The sequence below is a fragment of the Metopolophium dirhodum genome, chromosome 7 (assembly GCF_019925205.1).
Source record: "Metopolophium dirhodum isolate CAU chromosome 7, ASM1992520v1, whole genome shotgun sequence".
Taxonomy (NCBI): Eukaryota; Metazoa; Arthropoda; class Insecta; order Hemiptera; family Aphididae; genus Metopolophium; species Metopolophium dirhodum.
The window spans coordinates 11,225,146-11,247,877 of NC_083566.1; the positions used below are offsets into that span (position 1 = coordinate 11,225,146).

General features: G+C 28.3%; 1 protein-coding gene across 5 annotated transcripts; it reads right to left on the reverse strand.

Moving 5' to 3' along the window:
- Positions 1-1,158: 1,158 nt before the first annotated feature.
- Positions 1,159-22,666, reverse strand: LOC132948651 (meiosis regulator and mRNA stability factor 1-like). Of its 5 annotated transcripts, XM_061019218.1 has the most exons (28): positions 22,431-22,666; positions 21,982-22,028; positions 20,477-20,649; positions 19,791-20,215; positions 19,577-19,720; positions 19,338-19,498; positions 19,153-19,276; positions 16,189-16,361; positions 15,617-15,717; positions 15,407-15,551; positions 15,177-15,321; positions 12,914-13,019; positions 12,722-12,837; positions 12,502-12,648; positions 12,246-12,422; positions 12,000-12,178; positions 11,659-11,908; positions 11,371-11,552; positions 11,061-11,272; positions 10,724-10,947; positions 9,022-9,345; positions 8,758-8,913; positions 7,633-7,851; positions 6,328-6,534; positions 5,992-6,262; positions 5,755-5,903; positions 2,730-2,985; positions 1,159-2,660 (listed from the first exon to the last, which is right to left on the reverse strand). In XM_061019218.1, exons 3-28 carry the CDS (start codon positions 20,505-20,507, stop codon positions 2,611-2,613), a joined length of 4,674 nt encoding a protein of 1,557 aa, XP_060875201.1. In that variant the 5' UTR covers positions 20,508-20,649; positions 21,982-22,028; positions 22,431-22,666; the 3' UTR covers positions 1,159-2,610. The 5 variants fall into 5 exon arrangements, with proteins under 5 accessions (XP_060875201.1, XP_060875202.1, XP_060875200.1 ...); XM_061019219.1 differs by lacking the exon at positions 21,982-22,028 and having other exon boundaries at positions 12,722-12,834; XM_061019217.1 differs by lacking the exon at positions 21,982-22,028.
- Between the last annotated feature and the right edge of the window lie 66 nt (positions 22,667-22,732).

Below are 22,732 nucleotides of genomic sequence, written 5' to 3' on the forward strand. Positions count from 1 at the left end.
AAGTTCAAATTTCGACAACATTTATCAAATTTATAATTTATTAATTATTTTGTAGTTAAAAATTTATAAATTTTTAACTTTTATGGCTAAGGATTGAAAATTTAAAACAAGGCTCCACGTAAATAGGTTATATATAAATTACTTTATTCACAATAATATCATCAAATATACTTGGTAAAATCATAGGCTGACTGACCGTTTTCGCTCAGAATCGTTTTTCTTATACAATGATATTATATCATTGAATTCAAATTTAACACCATCCATTACAGTGACCCACTTGTAACCTACCGTACAGCAGAGCGACATCCACTTATCCACCTTTTTTATTATTATAATATAATAATCATTACCTATTAATTATTTTTTTTTCTTCGTAAGGATTTGGGTTTTAACTACGAGCCTATAAGGAGGGGCTGAAAAGTAAAACCTTTTGGCGGGGCTAAATGCTAATACGGGAGGGCTAAGCCCCCGTAGCTACGCCGATGCTTGTGACTTGCCCAAAACTCGACTACCGGGTTTTAAATAAAAAAATGTAATTTAGGTAACCTATTGGCTATAATTGATCTATTATAAAAAAAAAACTTAACCAACCAATAGCATCACTATATAAAATAATTAAATGTGATAATTTAAAGACAATTTCTTAAAACCCCTACAATATTTTTTAAATTTAGTGTTAAAATCTAGTTTAGCGCTCACGCAAATGTTTCAATTTTTTTTTTTCGGAAACCTATGTGTTTCAACCAGTTAAGAACTATATGATGCAAAAATTAATAGCCGGAAATCATTACCTAGTTTTTATAGTATAAAAACTATTTTTGTAATATAATATGTTGCAATCTATTTTTCCATATGTACCGTAATGCTTATCATCCATCAATTATAGGAATATGTAATCATTTATAACAAATTAACATAATAAACAAAATAGTTTTGATTTTTTTTGGTAAATATTTCATATTTAAAAAACATAAAATTAATCGTATAACATTATAATAATGATAGTTAGACCTAAAAATACGAGGGGTGCTAATAAAAACTTGGGAGTGCTTAAGATCCTCTTGCACCGCCCTAGTTGTGCCAATGTCCACATGACCACATTATATTTAATTATTAGTGGTGTACATTTAAGTGTGTAGAAAGAAATAACATGTGTAGACTCTAAGCTGAATTATTGATGTTTTATATTTTTTTAATTAAATAACATAGTAAACATAACATTTTAATCGACATATTGTACATACATGCATTTTTTTTTACGTTTGAGCACCCATGTAATGGACAATAAAATTAGGTTAGATACAGTGTTATTAAAAGTACATACTACACAATGTAAGTTTATCACATGGTAAGTGGTTGTTCATTTAGTAAATAGTAAATACATAAATAATTTAAAAAAAAAAAAACAATATTTGGCACGTATTTATATATGAATAAATAAAAAGGAAAAGTATATAAAAAAATACTTTTAAACGTAATGAGAAAAACATCAATACAAATAAAAATAAGACTAAATAGTCTAAATGATTAGGATATTTAGTGATCATTAGACCATATATATACATATATATGTATTGTACTATTGATATACAGTATACTACTTAGAACTAATAGAACAAAATATGATATAGAAAAAATACCTCTTCAATTAATTGAGTAACAATAATAATAATATAACAAAGAGGTGTATACATGTAATTATTATATACTAACATGATTGATATACATATTTTTCTATCAATAAAAAAAAAATTGTAACCAGTTAACGATAGAAAAATAAATACCAATAAAAAAAAAATAACAATTTAAAAGTTTATTTTACTTTTTTACGTTTTGTGTCTTTGTTTGGTAATAAAAAAAATTGCATACCCTCAAAACACATGGCTTAAGTATTTATTTTATAATTCTGTTATAGTAGGATATATTTAAATAAATATCCATAAAAATAAAATATTTTACGTAATATATATATTATATGTTTAAGCATAATGCCAAACAAAATTTAACACTAACCTTTCGGTGAAATATTTCAACAAAATTGATTATTCTAAAATTGTACTCAAAATAAACTATGCACATTTACTTAATCCTAATAATAACTTAAGCAAAATTAGTAATAAAAAACTTGACATATTGAAAACATTTTAATACTCCCGTGTGACATTGTAATATACTAGTACCACACATTATTATTACTATTAATTATATTTTTATTCAGTTACGTGCATGTATAATATATATAAATATAAATACATTCATATTTATTATTTTTACATATTAACTATGCGATAAATGTAATATAAATTAAAACATCTAGTGAACACATAAAAAATCAAAAGTGAGATCCATTAATACATCACTTTATCCCTTAAGCTAATAGACTTTGTAAATATAAATATAAAGGTTTTTCTCCAGGAAAAATGTTTTGTTTAAAAATCAAACGAATAAAAATACTTTTTAGTTATTTAGGAGTGAGAGTCAGTCCTGATATAAAAAAAAAATATAAACCTAGAAACATTTCATTTTACTTTTCTTTTTCTATATATATATATTGACGTCTTTCGTTTTAAAAAACTATTGAAACCCGTCTTGGATGATTTAAATTTTCTAAAGAAAACGATCATTCATTTGATGAACTAAACGCTGATTTTGATCTCCTGAAACCAAAAATAAATGGTGAATGTAAATTTGTTTACTATATAACCAAATATTTCTTATGGAATTACCTTGATCGTTAGTATTTGGTAAATCATTGTTGCCCATCATTGGGCAGCAAAACTGATTGTCATTGTAATGATTGTTATTGTTGATTGTAGTAATGGGTTTGTACTTGTCACCGAATGGCGGACACAATTCAGTAGGCATTGGCACTTGTGATGGATGAGGAGCTTGTGGTGAAGTACAGTTAATCAATGACATAGGACTCATATTGAATATGTTTGGATGTAACTTCAGATCAGGAAGTTTGACCACCACAGGTGTCTGAAAAACTTGAATGTTAGTACAACACAAAATATACACAAACATTTTTATTTGTTATTTCAATGACACACTAATTTATAAGTTCAGATACAATTAAATCGCTCCCGAGAGTTGATCACATGAATTGATTTTTGTCTACCAAGCAAGCTGCACTAAGAAGTCTGGAAGTTCAATAAGAACCTCGACAGACTTCTCGACATACTATGCAGAGTAATATCAAACATCAGCTCGGCCTATTGAAATATCATCATGTTCTATATAAATTATTACATTTAAGTATATTAACTTCTTCAGTCATAATTTAAAGTTGATCATATAAAAACAAGTTTAGTGAACAAAAAAAAAACCAAATTTTTCAAGTAAACATGTCACAACCAATTTCTATCACACAAGACAAAAAGCTCATCATAATATAATACTTTGTTTAGACAGTTAAATTAATACATTTTTTTAAATAAAATAGCTATAATATACTAATTAAGAATAAAACATGTAATTGATTTATTTGTACTTAATGTCTAACACAGATTTTATGAAAGCTAAGATCAAATATTAACTACTTTTTTTATTAAAATTATTATTCTTATTAAAACCTATCGGACATTTTTATTGTAACAAACTTTCAAATTTAAGTTGAATATCAGAAACTCATTGAGATTTTAAAGTTTTTATCGATCATTAAATAATCTATAACTTTAAAATCAAAAATATACACAAGCAATTATGTACGAGTACTATAAATAATAACTTTCGCAATTTTGATTTGTTTTCTACATTTAAATGTTGTCAACACACTAGAAGTTAACTGATATCGTAAAACCAACAAATATCAACCAACCGATAATTAATATAAATTTTAGTTCAGATATTATAAAATCGCTCCCGAGAGTTGATCACATGAATTGATATTTGCCTACCAAGCAAGCTGCACATGAACTCTGAAAGTTGATTCTGATTCTCGGCATACTATACACAGTAAGCAAATATCTATCATCAGCTCGGCCTATTGAAATATCATCATGTCTTTATTTTGATCAATAATATAAAAATATTCCCTAACAAATCACTTAAGTCATCAAATTGTTATTGTATATTTATTAGGATAAATAAAAATATAAAATGCATATTTAAAAAAAAATTAGTTTCCATAATGTAGGTTTCTCATTTAATAATATAAATAATTACTCATTAACATTTTGTACGTAAATAGTAGATAAATTGGTAAATAAATATATAAAAATCAGAATTTGGGATTAAGCATATAATAATAAGTTTGTTAAACAATGGAAAACTGGACAAAACAAGTCAACAGATCTACCATGTCACAACCCATTTTTATCATATGGCCCCCAGGCTCATCATATTTTCTACATTAGTTAGTTACATCTAAACATATAATTTCAACTGGTATGACATATTCTAATACTTGAATTGTTTAAGTAAATGTACAAATAATAAAGAACAAAAAGGTTAACTATTAAAACTTAAAAATTATTTTGTAGTGTTGGTCAGTTTACTAAATCGCTTCCGAGAATGATCACGCAAATAATGTTTTTAACAGATTAAATATAGCTCAATGTTGGGAAAATAATCTCAACCAACAGATTTACATAAAACCTTGTTTAATACATCAAGTCAGACTCGGCCTGGTATCATCATTTTCAACATTTATATACATTTATATTTGAATATTATGTTAAATAATAATAAAACTAATATGAATAACTATATATGCTTCACGCTTTATGTACTTAGTACAGTAAAATCTTGTTATGTCAAAAATCAAGGGAAACAGAAAAAAAAGTTTTGACATCAAAATGTTTGAAGTATTGGGGTTTATTGTGATGGTAATTATTTCAAGGGCATTTCAATTGAGTTTGGCATTACAAAAAATTGGAGATATTGATGTTCAACATAACAAGAATCTATACTCTGTCCAACAAGAGAATGAGCCGGTACAGTGTGCATCCCCCCACGTCACTTTGCTATTGAAACTGATTCCTCTATGGCAGGATGTTGCGTGGAGGAAACAGTTTTGGTCGGTGTGCGGTTCTCTTGCTGGACAGACCATTCTGTAGTTTCTTTTTAATATTGTAAACTGTGTATTCAAGAAGGACACGTTTACACATTACTATTTCTTTAAGATTAACTTAGAACAGTGCAAGTTATATTAATATTTCAATATCAACAAATAAAATATTTTATTTTAAACAACATTTTAAAATCTATTTTGTCTTTATACTTATTAAATTATATTTTACTGCATAATGAGAATAATATCAAAGCATTAATTAAGAATAATTTTAACTGCTACAACTTCCAAGATCTGACTATTATTAGGAAACAACATTTAATTATTAAGCTTATGGTAGTTAAGTTATACGAGTTAATAAGTTGTGCTACAGTTGTAATATTATTTTAAACTTTAGAAAAATAATGTACTTTATTTAGAATGCATTGATTCAACGAAGCATTACACATTTCGGGATTATGGCCTCATATGGCTTATGGTCCACAAATAGAAAAATAGTAAACCAAAACTAAAACTCAACTTTTCCACACATGTGATTATAAGATTATATAAGTTATTTTTAAAAACACTAACACTGTATTATTTTAATTCTGTTTTCTCTGTGTAGACCCAGCTTCAGAACACATAATTAAGGGATGCTATTTTTTCAACCAGACAAATTCAAATAATTTATGAATATACACAGTCGTTTTTGGTGTATAAGGTACATCAGAGTAAAACTATAGTATGATCATTACCTTATTCTCGTCTGGTAGCAAAACATTGTTTTCTCTTAAATTCTCATTGTGGTTCATTAAGCTCATATCAGGCTTACTATAATTATTCTTTGTCATTTGATCTGGCATGGGCGATTTAATTATACTGTTAGGCAAATGAATACCTACACCTGTTTGATAAGTGTTAAGTCAGGTTTTTAATCATTATCATAAAAATATATTTATTAAACAAATATAATATACATAAAATGTTCTTACTGGCAAGTTCTCTGTTGAGTATGATGTAACGTTTGGGCGGCTTGTTTTCAATGAGGACTGTGTGCGGAATACTGGTTATCAGTGCCATTACGGACTGATATCCGTAAACAGCTGGCTGAATGGCGGTGCCAAACAGACGCAAGTAAGCAGCTTCAAGGGATGTCAACAACAATCGACCATCTGAGATCATTAACAAACGATACATATCTTGGGCGAACAATTGCAAAGGAGTCAATTGTACATATTCTTCTCCAAATTTAGTCTTGACGATCTAAACACAAGTTTTGCTGTTGTAAAATATGTCTGAAAATATCACTGATCCCTCTCTGCTGTTACCTTTATAGTTTCACCAAGTTTCTCCTGCATAGTTTCAATGTTTATAGATTCGCCAAACATTGTTTGGTACACAGACTGAAACTGCAAAACAGACATCTTGTCATTGGACGAGTGTTCCATCAGTACACGGCGAACTTTTAGAGACAACCTTTGGGCTTCTTTACGGTCCACAGCTATCAAAAACAGCTCACCGTGATTGTCCACCACCTTTAGTAATGCAACAAATGTTTAACATGATTAGAAAAAAAATCATACCGTCTATACTCTGTACACGAGCCTGTACTAATTTGCACCAAAATAAATACAGATTGAACTACAAATTTTATGAACTAACTTACTATGTTTTATATTTTGTGCTAATCAACAGTTTAAAATTTTGCTTTTAAAAATAAAATAGTTAAAATAATTTTATTTAAAAAAAAAATGTTTAGAATATTGATTAGAACATAATATTATACTACATAGTAAGTTAGTTAATTACATTAGTCAGTTTTAATGTTGCAGTAAACCTAACCTGTGTATCATGCAATTGAAATCACCGTTGGTAATCCAAAAAGTAGTATTTAATTTGCAACAAAATGTAAACTGATTAGTCTAGATTGAACTAATGTTATTTCTAATTTGTTTAACTAATGTATTCACAAAAATCAACAATGTTCACAAATATTTATACCTGTCTACCCAAGAACAGCTGTAAGGAAGTGTTCTTAATACAACTATTATGGCATTGCCTATGCATTCATCAACATACAAGTTCAAATCTTCAGTATGAAGAGTATGACATTCATTGCGAGTTAATTCTCTAAATCAATCATCCGAAAGTATCTAACACCAAACAATTTATTGCTTTCCTACAATGATAGTTCTTTGTTTTTTAGTCTATTATTGATTAAAATATCATATTATATATCTTAACAATCGAAATTTAGATTAGTATTTTTGTGTTAGTAATTATCTTCTCATTATATGCAACATGGATATTTGGACATTATTAACTAATAAGTATATAATTAAATAGTATAATACCCAGTACCCACTAAATTGTAAGTACATGAATTTGTAGGCGGTGTTCAGCCGGAAATGTATTGCAAAAATATGACTAGCGTCAGCTTCGATATCATATCGTTATCCGTAAATTATTTTGAATAGTAAACATAATTTTCATATTGTGCAAATATATTTTAATTTTGTCATTTATGGAGCATACTACAAATCTTTTTTTCTTATTATTAAAATTACACACATGTAACAATCTGTAACACATGTCTTCAATCTCCTATGTTTTGATATTATATTTTATCTTACCTTGACAGCATCATCAAGCTTTTGTAACAGTTCGATGAGTGTCTCACATTCATATACGGAAGGTTTAAGAGCATAGCCATACTGCCACAAGAAGGCGTTTTGTAATTGACTAATTTGCAGTGGATAAACAGCCAATGCGGCCAACTGATCACCAAGCACATTTTGTTTCACATCAGTCGTCAATGACACGCGGCGCTCTCCTTCCAAATCGTCTTCGATCTATAATAAACATCATTGTTTAACAAATGCAAAATTAACATTGAACATATTATACTAATTTTCAACAAATATAGTATACAAATAGATAATCAAATTTTTTAAATAAAAACATAAAACAATTGTTCACAATATATTATGCAACTATAAATTTTTTTTGGGGGGGAGGGTACTGTAGGTTTTGAATACGTATGTTTGTTTTGGCAGAATGTTTAAGTGGGTACCCGTAAGTATCTGCCATGCCCGGGTGGGAGATGGCGGCCTCTCCCTCCGTACACCGAGACTGCCCGAAGAAAAATGCTGCCCGTGGCCGAGTTTGAACCGGCGATTAAGGCATCGCAACCTTAGTCCACTCAGCCACTTCGTCCCCCACTATAAAAATTATATTGATTATTGACTCCCTAATAAAAGAAAAATATTTAAATAGTTTTAGTTATCCTCTCAAATTATACGATTTGAATAATTATAAAAAAAAAAATTTTTTTAATAGATAAGTTAACTCATATTGGGTTTTAAAATTCAAACATTTTTTTCTGGAGTTAAAAGTTTTAAGTTGAACAAATAAACAAAATAATCCATGTAATATTTTAATAATAAACCTAAAGCATAACGATAGTTGGGAATTATAATAAATTAATGAGTTTATAGGAGGATCCTGTGTAATACACAGTATTTCTGAGGAACACGAAACACACATACATAACACAGAACGAAAAATGAACGCCACCCTCCGTTCAAAAGCCATAACATAAAAAAAAATTTAACACTCAACAGTTTGGAAATCCAAATGTTTCTTAGTATTTGCAACGTTGAACATTTTCTGTAAATCATTATGTGGTAACTTGAACAATTACAAGTATCACACAAACCAACACCGGAATACACAAAAAAAAAACCATCTGAAAATACCTTTACAATGTGCGGTATTGATTCGAACAGTTCGATCAATTTTGTGAATCCAAAATCAGCTACTTTACACTGATGACCAAAATGGTGATGGTAAGAAGGTATGAACTTATTAAATAACAGACAACACTGCGGGGCATGACTTAACAACTCTATTACCTAGATAAATGTTTATTATTATTGTTTCAAAATTTGATTGGGCCAAGTCTTGAGTCAAGAAATTTGTTGTCAAATCAAATCTCCCTGAAATTGTTACTGAAAACTCACTTCTTTAGCAAAGGCTTTGGTGCGTTCAATTTCTTCTGGAGTCTGTTCTCGTTTAGGGATTGCCACTGATTTTTGACCATCCAGATGACCGATGACGACGGTATTTTCTGATACTTGCGTTAATAGATCATCAAGAGAACACAAGCCATAATCGACTGGATCAAAAGCACGTCCCAGGGTCTTCTCGAAAAGCGTACTGAAGTCAACAATGGGCACTTGTTTGCTGGCTACGGATTTAAGCACACGCAACAAATCAGAAGTAAATCTTCGTACCTGTGCTTTGTGCGACAACGTCATGAAACGTTTGTTACCCTCTCCAAATACCTGAAAAAATGTATAGCCAACATCAGTAGTGTTTCCTAGAACACACGAGGGGGAACTGATAATATAAGATGTAAATGTCTACATTTATTTTATAGTTATTGAAAAATAATTTTATCTAATCTCTGACCAATGATCAACATGGAAATTCTTTTGGGCAGACCAACCTCGTGCTGTTTGATTTTGTACTAGAAAGAATAATTTACTTAAGAGGACGCTACACCCGCATGCGTTGTCTCTGTCTTACAAACGTACAACATAACAAAAACTGTTTTGCGCGGGAAAGAACCGAGAATGCTATAGTTATAACTAAGAAACGAAATTTTCACACTGTAAAGATGAAAACATTTACTGTGCAACATCGTTTTTATTTTTCCGATATCACATACACCAAAAAAGTTATTATTGTTTAAAAATGCATTATTTCAACCTTGAATAACTTTTTTTGTATTTGTGATATCGGAAAAATAAAAACGATGTTGCACGGTAAATGTTCTCATCTTTACAGTGTGAAAATTTCGTTTCTTAGTTATAACTATAGCCTTCTCGGTTCTTTCCCGCGCAAAACAGTTTTTGTTATGTTGTACGTTTGTAAGACGGAGACAACACATGCGGGTGTAGCGTTCTCCTAATACAAAACTTAGAAGAGCATTAACTGTGTTCTTGCGTTGGATTTTTTTTTACAATATTTAAATTTTAAAACATATGAGCATTTTTAAATTGAAATATTGTCGAAAGGTCAACATAAGAATACAAATTATGTTCTAAACTTAAGGTTGATGATAGGTCAGGTCAATTGACAGTAATACTAAAGCTAACAACTCATTTGGGTCTGCTGACATCAAATATCCTTATAGGGCATGCGTAAGAGAGCAAAACTAAATAGTATGCCAACATTCCATCATCTCAAGAAGAAATATTCTGTCTTTTTTTTAAACAATTTTTCCATTTTAATCTAGGTAATAAATACAATACACACCTATAGGTTAAAATTATCATGAGCTTTAAAAAAAATATATTTATTTGAGAGTAAAAAGACTTCAAGCACTAATAATATTTGACAAGTTTTATTAATTATATTCAATTGCTACATACATTTTAGATAAGATAATTTTCATAAGATCCTTGATATTGGCTTAAATTCTTTGTTATAGTTGGGCTACTGAGTTATAAACAAGAATTTAAAAAACAAAACAATAACCATAAAGTCTAATGGGTATAGTAATAATGTACTAGTATTTATAAAGGCTTTATAAAATAATGTATCTTTTTAATATTATAAGAATGTCTTAGGGAATGTGGGGGGAAATAGGAACCAACATCATCCTAAAACTAAAATTTTTTCTGAAAAATATCAATAACTGCATAATAAGTAAATCACCTGTACAATGTTTGGCAGCGCTTCTAAGAGATCAATAAGTTTGGTAAAACCGTAGTCGGCAACGCGACACTGACGGCCGAAATGGTGATGGTATGCTGGTATGAAACGGTTAAACGACATAGTGCAATGAGTACAGGTCTTTAACAGATCAACCAGTTCACGACTCAACAAGGCCAAATTGTTTGCCAATGGTGGACTAATGCTCTTCAATCCACTCACACTGGCTGCGAAACATTTAAAATGTTGGATAGTATCAATAAAAATAATATAATAACAAATGACTGTCGTATGACTTTTACACGGAAATATTTTATAGATATTACAGACATAACATTACCTTCTGATTTAGTGTCGGACTCTTGAGTCGAAGATCTTACAGACATATTTCCAATGTCCGAAGCCGAAGACGTTGTTAGGTATTTGATGCCAATACTACAGCTCTGTAAGAGTTCGACACCACTGACAGCAGTAACAACATGTTCCAAAGGCACCCCGTCTTCATCTGTCTGTAACGGCTCATTGAACAAAGCTTCGTAGCAATCGCAAATACTAAAAATAAATTTTTTATTTAATTTGTTACACATGGTTTGTAGTAACAAGACGGCATCGTCTACTGAGTAGTAAAAAATTTATTATTTATGATTTACGTGGCGAGAATTAGATAATTGTTGTGAGATGATATCAGAGAATGTAAACGTTTAGAGAACTCGTTTAATGACACTTTAACATTAGGCAATGCAGGCATTTCCAATTCAGCCCAGCCCTTATCGTCGGTGGGTTTTGTAATTTTTGCATGAGTCGGACAGTACGAAACCGCATCGCTTTTGTCCTATACATATGATACAAATAAATTATAAACAATAACAAATAAAATACATGTTTTATTAAGAAGTATTCTGAACACAGCCAGATAAATGTGGTGACGTATAACTTACTAAATTAGACATGGGCATAGAAGATGAAGAAGAAGGTAAATGGTGAAGGGGCGATGGAGTGTTACGGTATTCTGGGTTTAAGCTAATGATTCTATGATTTGGTTCTTCGGTTATTAAGCACACGTCTTTCATTTTATACAAATCCGATACGGACACGGAACTCATGAAGCGGTTTTCAAACATTTCGCGGAACTTGAACAGAGGCAGACGCTGTCCGGGAACTTCCATTAGTATATATGCTATCTGAGACCTATAATAAAAAGCACACACATTACAACCCAGAAATTAGAATATAATAACTGTAAAACAAAGTTATAATTCACTGTCAGAACCATACATACCTCAGCAGCGTGGGATTTTGAGGGTAACCAGAATGAGCATAAGCAATCATAATTCTTTTGAACCCGATTTTGCGTCTGTGGAGCTTAGAAATGGCATACTGCGCATCCTGTGGGCTAGACACCCGAACGGCTGCTGCAAAGTTACCGTCTGACTGATAAAACACCGACACGTGTAACACCTGTATTTTACCAACATAATAAAAATATGAGTTCACATTTCAAAATCACAACATTTAATAAACATACCATAACATGTTCCCTGAACGTGTTAAATAATATATTTTTCATCTCAACAGAGTCGATGTTCTGGTCTAAATTTGTAACGTGCAAGTCTACTGGATTACTCTGTTGGGCTACAAGTACTGGTGGTGCTTGATTCGTTGCCAAATTGTTATAAGATGGAGATATGGGGTGAAAGTATCGCTGAAGAAATAATTTTAAAAATAAAATATGTACACGCTTTATAATTAAACAGTCTAAATATAGATAGAAAAAACCTTACATCTGGATTGGTATTCTCCATTAGATTTGGTGGACTAACTCTCCTAGGAACGTTGACTATTGGAGGAGGTGGAACTGAAGTATTGACACCAAACATCATGTATGGCGGTGGGCCATTCGAACTGATCATACTGGGGGTTGAACCGACCTAAATTTCAAACAATAAGTTAATATATAAAATTCAAAATCGCACTTGGGGTATGTAAAAAATGATTTCTTACTTGAGAATCTATTTGTGATGTTCCAGCCAATCCTCTTTTTAAAATCGTTATTGGTGTACCGTGACCCATTGCTGTAGAATAACCATGTCGCATCCAGGTTTCATTTTGATTTACTGCTGGAAAATTTTTTTTACAATACATTTAATACCAATAAAATTTTTAACATAATAATAAAATGCAATATTATATTACAAGTTATTTGTGGAGTTGATGGTTGAGAGTGACTGGTATCAGGCTGTTCCTGATTGTCCTTGGTCATCTGTTTTCCTTTGTAGTTAATTGGACCTTTTGCCCCGCTCTAGTCAAAAGTTGGTTTATAGTTAAAAAAAAATAATAACAACTATTAAATATATAATAATATAATTTGCTGTCTTTGGGTGGCTCTTATTTACACAATTTCAAATATACTCCTCCCTCTTTTGTTTCTAATACCAAAACAAAAATGTTGACAATTTGTACTTACTAACTTAATCCTAATTCCTAACCATATTCTGTGATGAGGAGATGACCATAATGTAATGACCATTATATGGTTGACCATACAAAAATAATGTATATGTTTAAGTAAACAGCACATTTCTGACCAAAAATTTAGAATTTTTAATTAATAAACAAGAATCAATTATGATTAAAAATTATTTTTGGCGGGAAAAAAATGTATGCGCTCATTTCTACAATGTTAAGTTGAGTTTTATTTTAATATTATAAGTTCACATTTTAAGTAAAAATGTTATTTTTTCATATCAATTCTACAGTAATTTTATAAGAATGAAATTCATATTTTTTTATTTTAATAATTCCTTTTATGAGACAAGTTCATCAATTGATATCAAATTATATCTATATATTCACAATAAAACAGAACAGTTAACAGTTTCTGCCAAAAACAGCTTATTTAGTATAAATATTAAAAAATAAATTTATTAATAAAAGAAACAAATCTTTGACACGAGCAACACCGAGCGGGACAACTAGTATTATATATTATTCACGATTGAAAGATGATGTTATGATAGAGCTGGAAGTTTACTATAAACACATGATAGTGGTGATATAAAATATTGTTTTATATGTTAAAAATAAACTAAAACACATGTTGTTTATTTTATATCATACACATAGGATATTCTATTTCTTTTCAATCGTAACTGATAAGTAACTACTAGTACTGTATACAATGTTTCAACATTCACGTTCTGTAGCTGATTAATATATTATATTTCTTGTACATTTGTTAATTTTGCACTTAAAAAACTTATTATATTTTTCTACAAACAATATTTTTAAATTCTCAAATATGAATGTATTTTTCTGTATTCATGATCAAATTATTCAGTTTTATATTTAAAAAAAAATTGCTGGATAACAATTTAGATTAAATAAAAAGGGGAAAGGAGATAACCACTCTGCTGTACAGTAGGCGTCGAGTGTACCTCGACTTATCACGAAGGAAGTCAATGTAATGTGTGTGTTAAATTAAGTTTAATGATAAATCATTTTATACAAAAAATGTCAGCCTATATACCTAAGTATATTTTATGATATATTTTTATTGCAATTATAGTATTAATAATACGACAAGTTAAATTTTTGTTTTTAGGGCATATTTTATGTTTTTATACTTTTTGAGACCTATTTAACTTAAATCAACCTTTTCCACAACAACATTTCTATTTCAAACAAATACAGTCATCATTTTTGGATGAAAATGTATTCGTTTTTAATTTTTGTCGTATAATATGGTTTTTGACATATTTCCTAGAAGCACTTGCGAATTGCAGATAAGCCAATAATATTAATTTGTTGTAATTAATTTTTTTAATAGATAGAAATAAATAAATAGAAAATTTAGAAAAATGTATTTTGTTTATTTGACAATGGTATAAAATATAATATTTAAATCACATTATAATTGTTTTGATTTATTTCATTAGCACTTATAATAAAATTGGTCAAAAAATTTTTGAAGTGCTTATTATAGGGTTTTGAAGTGCATAAGTACTTGCATATTTAGTGCTTTTTTAGAGCTACAAGTCCTCTACCCTACTTTTAACTCATTTGAAAGACAGAGACAACAAATGCAGATTAGGCTTCCTCTTAACTTAAGAAAAGGCACTATGGGAAAACTAGTTGAAAAAGTTTAGAAACCATTGACAGAGTATATCTGCCCTAGCAATCGTGACATCAACATCTAAGTATGATGATTTAAATAGCTAGTATTATAATAATGTAATATCAAAAGAAAATAATAAATTAATAAAAACTTTTATAGTAGATACCTCTTTACACTTAATATAAAAAAATATATTATATTTTTAATTAATGATCAATTTATTGGATTAATTTAAACCATTGAGATTTTTTTTTAAATTTTAACGAATGTTTTTAAAATAAGTGTTCCTTGCACTGGGAATAATAAAAATCCTGTAGATTTATTTAATGAAATAACACTTACTACAGGTATTTGAGGTCCATTTAACCAGGTTTGTATGCCAACAGAATTTGATGTCAACCAAGGATTATGGTTTCTCATTGAGTTATCGATGCTAGGATTCATTTGAGACATTCCAAAACCACCTTTGATTTGTTGACCGTACAAGCTAGACAAAACAGAATTTAAAATATAGCTACAGTACAAAATCTGAGCTAAATTAGAGTTAGAAATAGGTTTTTTTCAAAACTTACGCAAATTTTCGATTTTCAAAAGTGGCAGGAGGAGTAACAGGGGTTATATTGAACCGGGAATGCATATTGTTTGTTGAAGAATACTGAATGGTAGTTGCGATGTGCTGTATATTTTCTTCTCTAGTCTGCACTGGAGCAGGTTTACCTAAACAACGTTAAGTGTTCAATATAAGAACAAAATAAAAATTTGAATTTAATTATTGTACAAACTTATGAAACTAGTGGACGATGATTCTTCTTTTACAGCAAATGGTAAACTAACAACAATTTGACTATTAAACACGCGTTCCTTATTCATTCGTTTTTGAGCTCTAAACAAGAGTTATGTAAAGTAGAATTATTAAAACAAATTTAATTAAATTACAAAAAGATCATGTGTTAAATAAATACAATAATAATAATAAATAAATAAAATACCATGCTTTTAAAAATTTGTATGCAAAAAGGACTAGATAACATTAAAACAATGATAAATATAAATCACAAATTTAAATAAACTACAAAAATTAAATTAAGACACAAAATACGAAATTATTGAACAAATAATTAAAGCTCAATGTAGTAATTGAGTGCATGACTGCAAAGGAAGACTGCTCCAAAAATACTATTGAAAGTTCAATGCTAACAGAAACCAAATATGTACAGGGAATACCACAGGGAAAAATTGTATAAAAATAATCAAACAAGATTGTGAAAGCAATAAAAAGATATTTTATGAGATAAAACTGATAAACATGATAGCTATTAGCTATACAAAATTGCTTATCATTATTATTATTTACCTTGCAGCCATTTCTTTGGTAGGAAATCTAATTGTTGTTGAACAATTATTTATTACACCAACACGTCCACCACAATTTTCAGACAACCTCTTTAAACGATTTCTGATTTTTGCTGGATCAATGCCAACTGGTAGATTGGATACAATAACTTCAACGGGTGTGTTCCCACATTGCTAATAAAACAAATATCAAATAAAAGTTTTGTTCCAGTACATATTTATTAATGTTCAAATAATGTAACAATAAAAATCCAAATCCTAAGCACTATGATCTAAAAATAAGAAGAAACATTACTAGTAAATATTGTTTTAGTAATATATTATACCAGTTATTGGTAATGAAAAAAATCAAATATTTTAAATTTAATAAAATCACAAAGGTAATTAATAGTTAATAGTTATTATCATGCTAATATTTTTAATTTGTTATTAAACTTAATTTAAAAATAATTAATACATTTAATTACAAACATAAGTTATAACTGATAAATATGTATATTTTTGAGGAAAATTATAAACGACTTTTAATAAAAATAATTCTATACATTAAGTGGGAGTGAAAATAATCCAATAGTAATTTTACTTGTAAATTATAATTAATTATTAATAACAAATGAGTTAAGAATCACTAGTTAACAGATTTGTGTAAATAAATACAATCAATTTGTATACAATAGACAATATTATATGGTCCACTAAAATTGTCATTTTAATGTGTTTTGCGTATAGGAAAGTCTAGTTTTGATTAGCATAGCATAAGCCAAGAAAATCTACTAGCCTGAACAAATGCGGGTATATCGAGGTGTACATCTTATAAACTACATTTCTTTTAGAAATGGTTTTCTTCTAGGTTTTAATTAAGGCTCAAAGTTAGTGCACTTTTTAGAATGCTAGTAGGAAACTTTTAAGTTTGAAAATTAGCTTTTCAAAGGTGATAAAATTCAAAAATAGCAATTTTAAAGTTAACAATTTTGAACAGTTATAAATGTAGTTTTAAGCACTATCAATTATCTTAACAAAATACAGATTTAAAAAAAAAAAGGAATTGCTTGTTAGCGCTCCATCACTAAGCCATATAAAATTTATAACCCCCACCGGGTTACTGTACATTAAATTATGATATTAATTTTTATATACCATTACAAAACTTTTAAATAATGGTAAATACCAAAAAGTATAACAAATTTTTTACAATTATTTATTGCAGGCAGTAGTGTAGTCAATAATTACATATAGAAAAATACGACAGTATTCGATACATCCTTTTAGGAACCATAATGCCGATTATTTAAATATTCCGCAATTCCATAAAATATTAATATTATATTTTATATTTTAGTTTCCACCTTAGTTATAACTTATAACTTATAATACTTTTTGACTACTCGGCATCTACTGATTTAGAGGGAGTGGGAGTTGATATAATATATTATAACAAAAATTACTTCATAAGAAACTTTTAAGCTTTGTAGAATTGTCGGATTTCGATAACTATTTTTTTATCTGAACGAAGAAAACTTCTTACAGACTGCATCGTACTCCAATTTTTATTTTATTTCAAATAATGTTATAGAATACCTGATTTGTAAAAAAAAAAACTTAAGATTATCTTGTTTTATAAAGACATATTATGGTTTGAAATTTAAATATTGAAAAATAGAGGTATGCCGCCTGTAGAATAATACCCTCTATAAGTTGAAAATTAAAAATAATCAAATTTGGTTGATTCTACAGGACAGCATTATGGTCACCATAATTTTTTTTTTTTTGGAAACAAAATGACCTTGGCATTAGGCGCTTTAAATGCCACACATTTAAAAACTGAATGCCAGTACTAAATACTGCAGGAAATAACTCATTAAAATTAATTATTAACAATATTTTAAAATAAGCTTATAATGTTTATAAGATTGGTATATGCACTTTAAACTACACATACAATATAGCCACAAGCCAATAACATACCAACATGATTAAAATGTGATAAAATACAATTTCAAATATTATAAGAATAGTTATAATATTAGTTTTCCTTTTTCCATAAACAGATTACATACTATACTAACCTACATGTAAGATATATGGAGATAATCAGAGAAATATCAACCATGAATCAGAATATCAATATTTAATATTTATTTTTAAAACATAAAGCTAACTTAAGGTTGCCTAGGGCGTGATGAGATAAATTTTATACAGGTTAGTGGCAGAACAATAAAAAATCGGTACAGAAAATAAATCAACATTACCATTAAAAAACTCTTACTGGTTACATTAGGACCATAAATTAATTATAGAACCTAATAAATCTTTAAGAAAACTATTTTAATTTAACAGTAGAGCAAATAAAATTATGGGCATATTATTTGGTATTTTTAGTATGAATTCAAGTCAGATATTTATATGCACTTGCATCTTTTTATTGATGGGTCAACATGAAGTTAATGTATACCAAAATGTGATTCATGACTTAATGATTCTGAATATAAAATTTTATTTTGAGTTTTTTTTAAAATTATTTTAGTTCATATTTTAGGATTTTTCTAATTATTTAAGACATAGTTAAACTTTTTTTAAATATATAGTACTAAAATGCCATTTTTTATAAGTACACTAATCATGAAATGCAAAACGTTTATTAACCCATTAGCGCCGGAGTTTTTTTATTTACAATTTTAACCAAAATTTTGTTGAAAATGTATGTTATACCTCAAAAATGATTGTAAAAAAACTATGTTGCCATATGACAACGCACGGCGTTAATGGGTCAATAATTGTACACAATTCTATAAATATGAGCAGAGGCGCAATGGGCAGACTTTTAGTAAGCCCATCAGTTAAACAGTAAAAATTCAAAATTAATTAACTGGTTTCAAAAATACTCATTATCTCAATAAGACTGAGCACAGTATGTCTGACTCCTCCAATATTACTATGCTAATACTATAAAATAAATTATACTTACTCGAAGAGCATTTCTTAATGGTAACATTTCAACTAAATGAGTATAATTATAATGTTCATTGGCACACAAAATAAGACTTTCAGAACAAAGTTCATTATGCAATAATATTACATGCATTTTTTTCCTGGAAAATTAAAATTTGAATGAATTATATGTCTCAAAGCAAACAAAATTAATAGATATACCTATGTCTAATATCACAGAGATCGGATGCAAAATTCACATCACCAGAAACTAAAACTACAGCTGCAGGGGAACCATGTAAATCAGCAAATCTTCTCATTGAAAGGCGAAGTTTCTCGTCGGCTGCATTTTTACATACAGATGTAACATGAACTAAATTGACCTGATAGAAATTACATGAATCAAATTAGTAATTACAAGCACTTTAACAATTTATCACACAATATTAGAAATGACTTACTTGAGCATCATTTAGTTCTTGAACAACTTGTGCATTTTCTTTTTTAACATCACAGACGACGAGAAACTCAGCTTCTCTATAACCGATAAAAAATCTGTCTCTTATTGCTTGAGCCACGGCTACTGCAGATCTACCTTTGGGAACCTAAAGTAATTGTATTCATTGTACTATTTACTTTGATAATATTCACTGTTATATTGATGTCATGACTTACCTGACAGTTTTCAATATCCCAAAAAACACCAATTGGTGGCAAATAGTGAGCAAATGAATGCTTATGACTATAAGGTATTGAATTATTTGTATACCCACGCGAAGTATATGAAGAACGAAGTCTATTTACAGACTTCTTGTTTTTTTTGTAAGGTAACAACTGGTTATCATACCTAAGGCATTCTTGTTCATACACATCAGAATTTGAACACAATGAATCAGAGTCTGATGCAGAATCTGAATCAGTGTGAGAATATGAAGATGATGTAGTATTATTTTGAAGTACAGGTTCCTTTGGTGAAATATAATATCCATTTGTAAGATGTGGTGGTGATGGAAATTTAAAATTTGTTTCAATTTGACCATCACATGGATATGGTTCTATGTTTCCAAAGCAGCCAATATTCTCTTGACGGTTGAAAGACACTTAAAAATTAAATTATTATTTAATAATATTTAAATTTGTTAACTAAAACGTTTGTATAGTTAACTTAGGCATCAACCGAAGGTTTAAATTTTAATTTTTTATCAGATAGTTAAAGACTCAATGCATATTAGGTACCTAAACTAATATTTTTTTTGAACAGTCAAAAATTGTTTTTGATTTATAAATTTTGTAATTGTGCCAATAAAAACCAAGATAACATTATGTTATTAATTCAGTCAAACAAATATATTGAAACTTACATTTTCTTGTACAGACAATAAGATGATCCATAATAGGTCCAACAACTTATATATATTATACCTCGAGAAAAATATGAGGTATAAAGCTGCATTTACTAATGAAAAAATATGTTTTTAAATACTTGAAGTCTAAATTAAAATTTTGGTATCATTTATATACCAACTGAATAGACCTGAAAATAAAAAAAAATATTCAATTTTAATAATTAAGTTAGATCCAACTAACTTCTAACCTAACCATAAATAATGTTATTTTTATTACATACAACTTATCTTATTTTATCTTTTTTAAATAAATACAATAAACTTTAATCTTTGTTTATATTGTAAGAACAAATATTATTAATAATCAATAAATACTTAAATTATAAATATTAAATGTCAATACAAACAATTTATATTGTATTACATTTATCTAATATAGGTAGGTACGCTAAATATAATTAGGAATTAAGACTTTAAATTTGATTATAAATTACAGCCAATAGCAATATTTAAATTTAATCATTCAAATGAATCATTCAATACTAAATACATTAATAACTTTGAATAATCTGCTTGGTTTAACCACAACATAATTGTTCTCAAAATATATTAAAGTAATAAAATTATAAGTTTTAAACTGCCAAAAACAATTTGATAACATAAAAATGGTTTGAACATATTCTTGTATAGTTTATTTTTTCTTAAACTTGAACTATGGGTATAAAGAAAAAAACTAATTTTATACATTTTAATTGATAAAATTGTTGATCTCCAATTTTATGAAAATTTTACATGAGATTTGATATAACATATTAAATATTGAAGCAATAATGAAGCATATACTTTTTTTATAAAAATAATTATAAATTATTGACAATTTAACTGATCAATAAATTATATATTAAATATATAACATTATTTTGAATATGCTATCTATCTAATTTAGACTACACAATTAGTTAATATTTTTGTTCTGAATTAAAATAATTGAATTTACATTAGTACATTACCTTTTGTTTGCTAATTTATAATGGGCAATAAATGTACAAATGTTAATTTAGTTTAGTTGTTTTTAAAAATGATAGGTCGTACATGTGATAGGTAATACAAATGTTCAGTGGAAAAAACTGAATTAAGTTTTTAATTTATATTTTTATTAGGTATATAATTATTTACGAACAATAGAACTTTTTATAGTATATCGGTTACCTTTAATTTTGAAACTTTTAATTTTGTGTAGTTTTCCATACCAAGAATGATGATAGAAATTAAATTTGGCGTTGATTATAAGTTAGAAAGTTATAGCCATTTGTTCTATTAATTGCAATTTGTAAATAATATTTATCAATTTATAACTTATAACTAGGTAATTGCTAAATAAAAAGGCCCCCAAAGGGATGGTGAACATCTTTTAATTTACAGAAATTACAATAAATTATTATTTATTATGTTCTAAGCGCAATAAAAAACTAAGGTAGGTAACCCCCGAGGTTTAGAAAAAAAAAACAAAAATGACATACCTACGTAAAATGGCTATAACTTCATCAAATTTCTGTGCACCATCTTTCTGTTGAAAAGAACACAAGATCAAAAAAAATAAATCCAAAATTTAAGGTGTTTGGTAAACTAAACATATTATACAATGATTTACGAAATATAGCAAGATAGATATTTCTTTCTACACACACACTGTCAAAATATAAAGAAAACAATTTTTTTACCAATACAATTTATAAACGTAAACAAACACGATGACAGTCAAAGTTTGATCGCGATTACATGAGCCATTCGAGCAGCTTATTATTCAACAATCCCCTTCACTTAATCATTGACATTAAATAAAATATTATTAATTTAATTATGAGTTTAACAGACAAACGTTTCGATTGCAAACGCGGAGTCGCGGCAGTAGATCAATATAATATTATAAGAAGATAACAAGTCTACTTAGTATATTATTATACTTTACCTTTTCGGATGAAAAAAATAATATTCGTATATGTGTTATAGTTATCGAGTAAATCGAAAACAATATTGAAACGGAATTTTTCTTTTTAAAAATAAATTTGTTAACCCGACGAAAACAAAAACACGAATAGAGACTTTATAGTTTATGGAGCACAGATGCACGGTACTCAGGGGAAGCTAGTCTGAAGTAAATTGTAAATAGTAAATAGTTTCTTTTTGTTATGGTTTTATCTGCAACCGTGGTTTTTCAGTTTTTGTACATGACCGATAAGCGATAAGCCAGGTTCACACGAAACGCGTGAC

Bases quoted from the DNA above. Each gene is read 5' to 3' on its own strand.
- LOC132948651 (XM_061019217.1), bottom strand. From the start codon at position 20,507: ATGGATCATCTTATTGTCTGTACAAGAAAAT. The intron at 20,216-20,476 runs GTAAGTTTCAAT...TTAATTTTTAAG, and splicing joins TATTGTCTGTACAAGAAAAT to TGTCTTTCAACCGTCAAGAG. The intron at 11,909-11,999 runs GTATGTATGGTT...TTTTTATTATAG, and splicing joins CAAAATCCCACGCTGCTGAG to GTCTCAGATAGCATATATAC.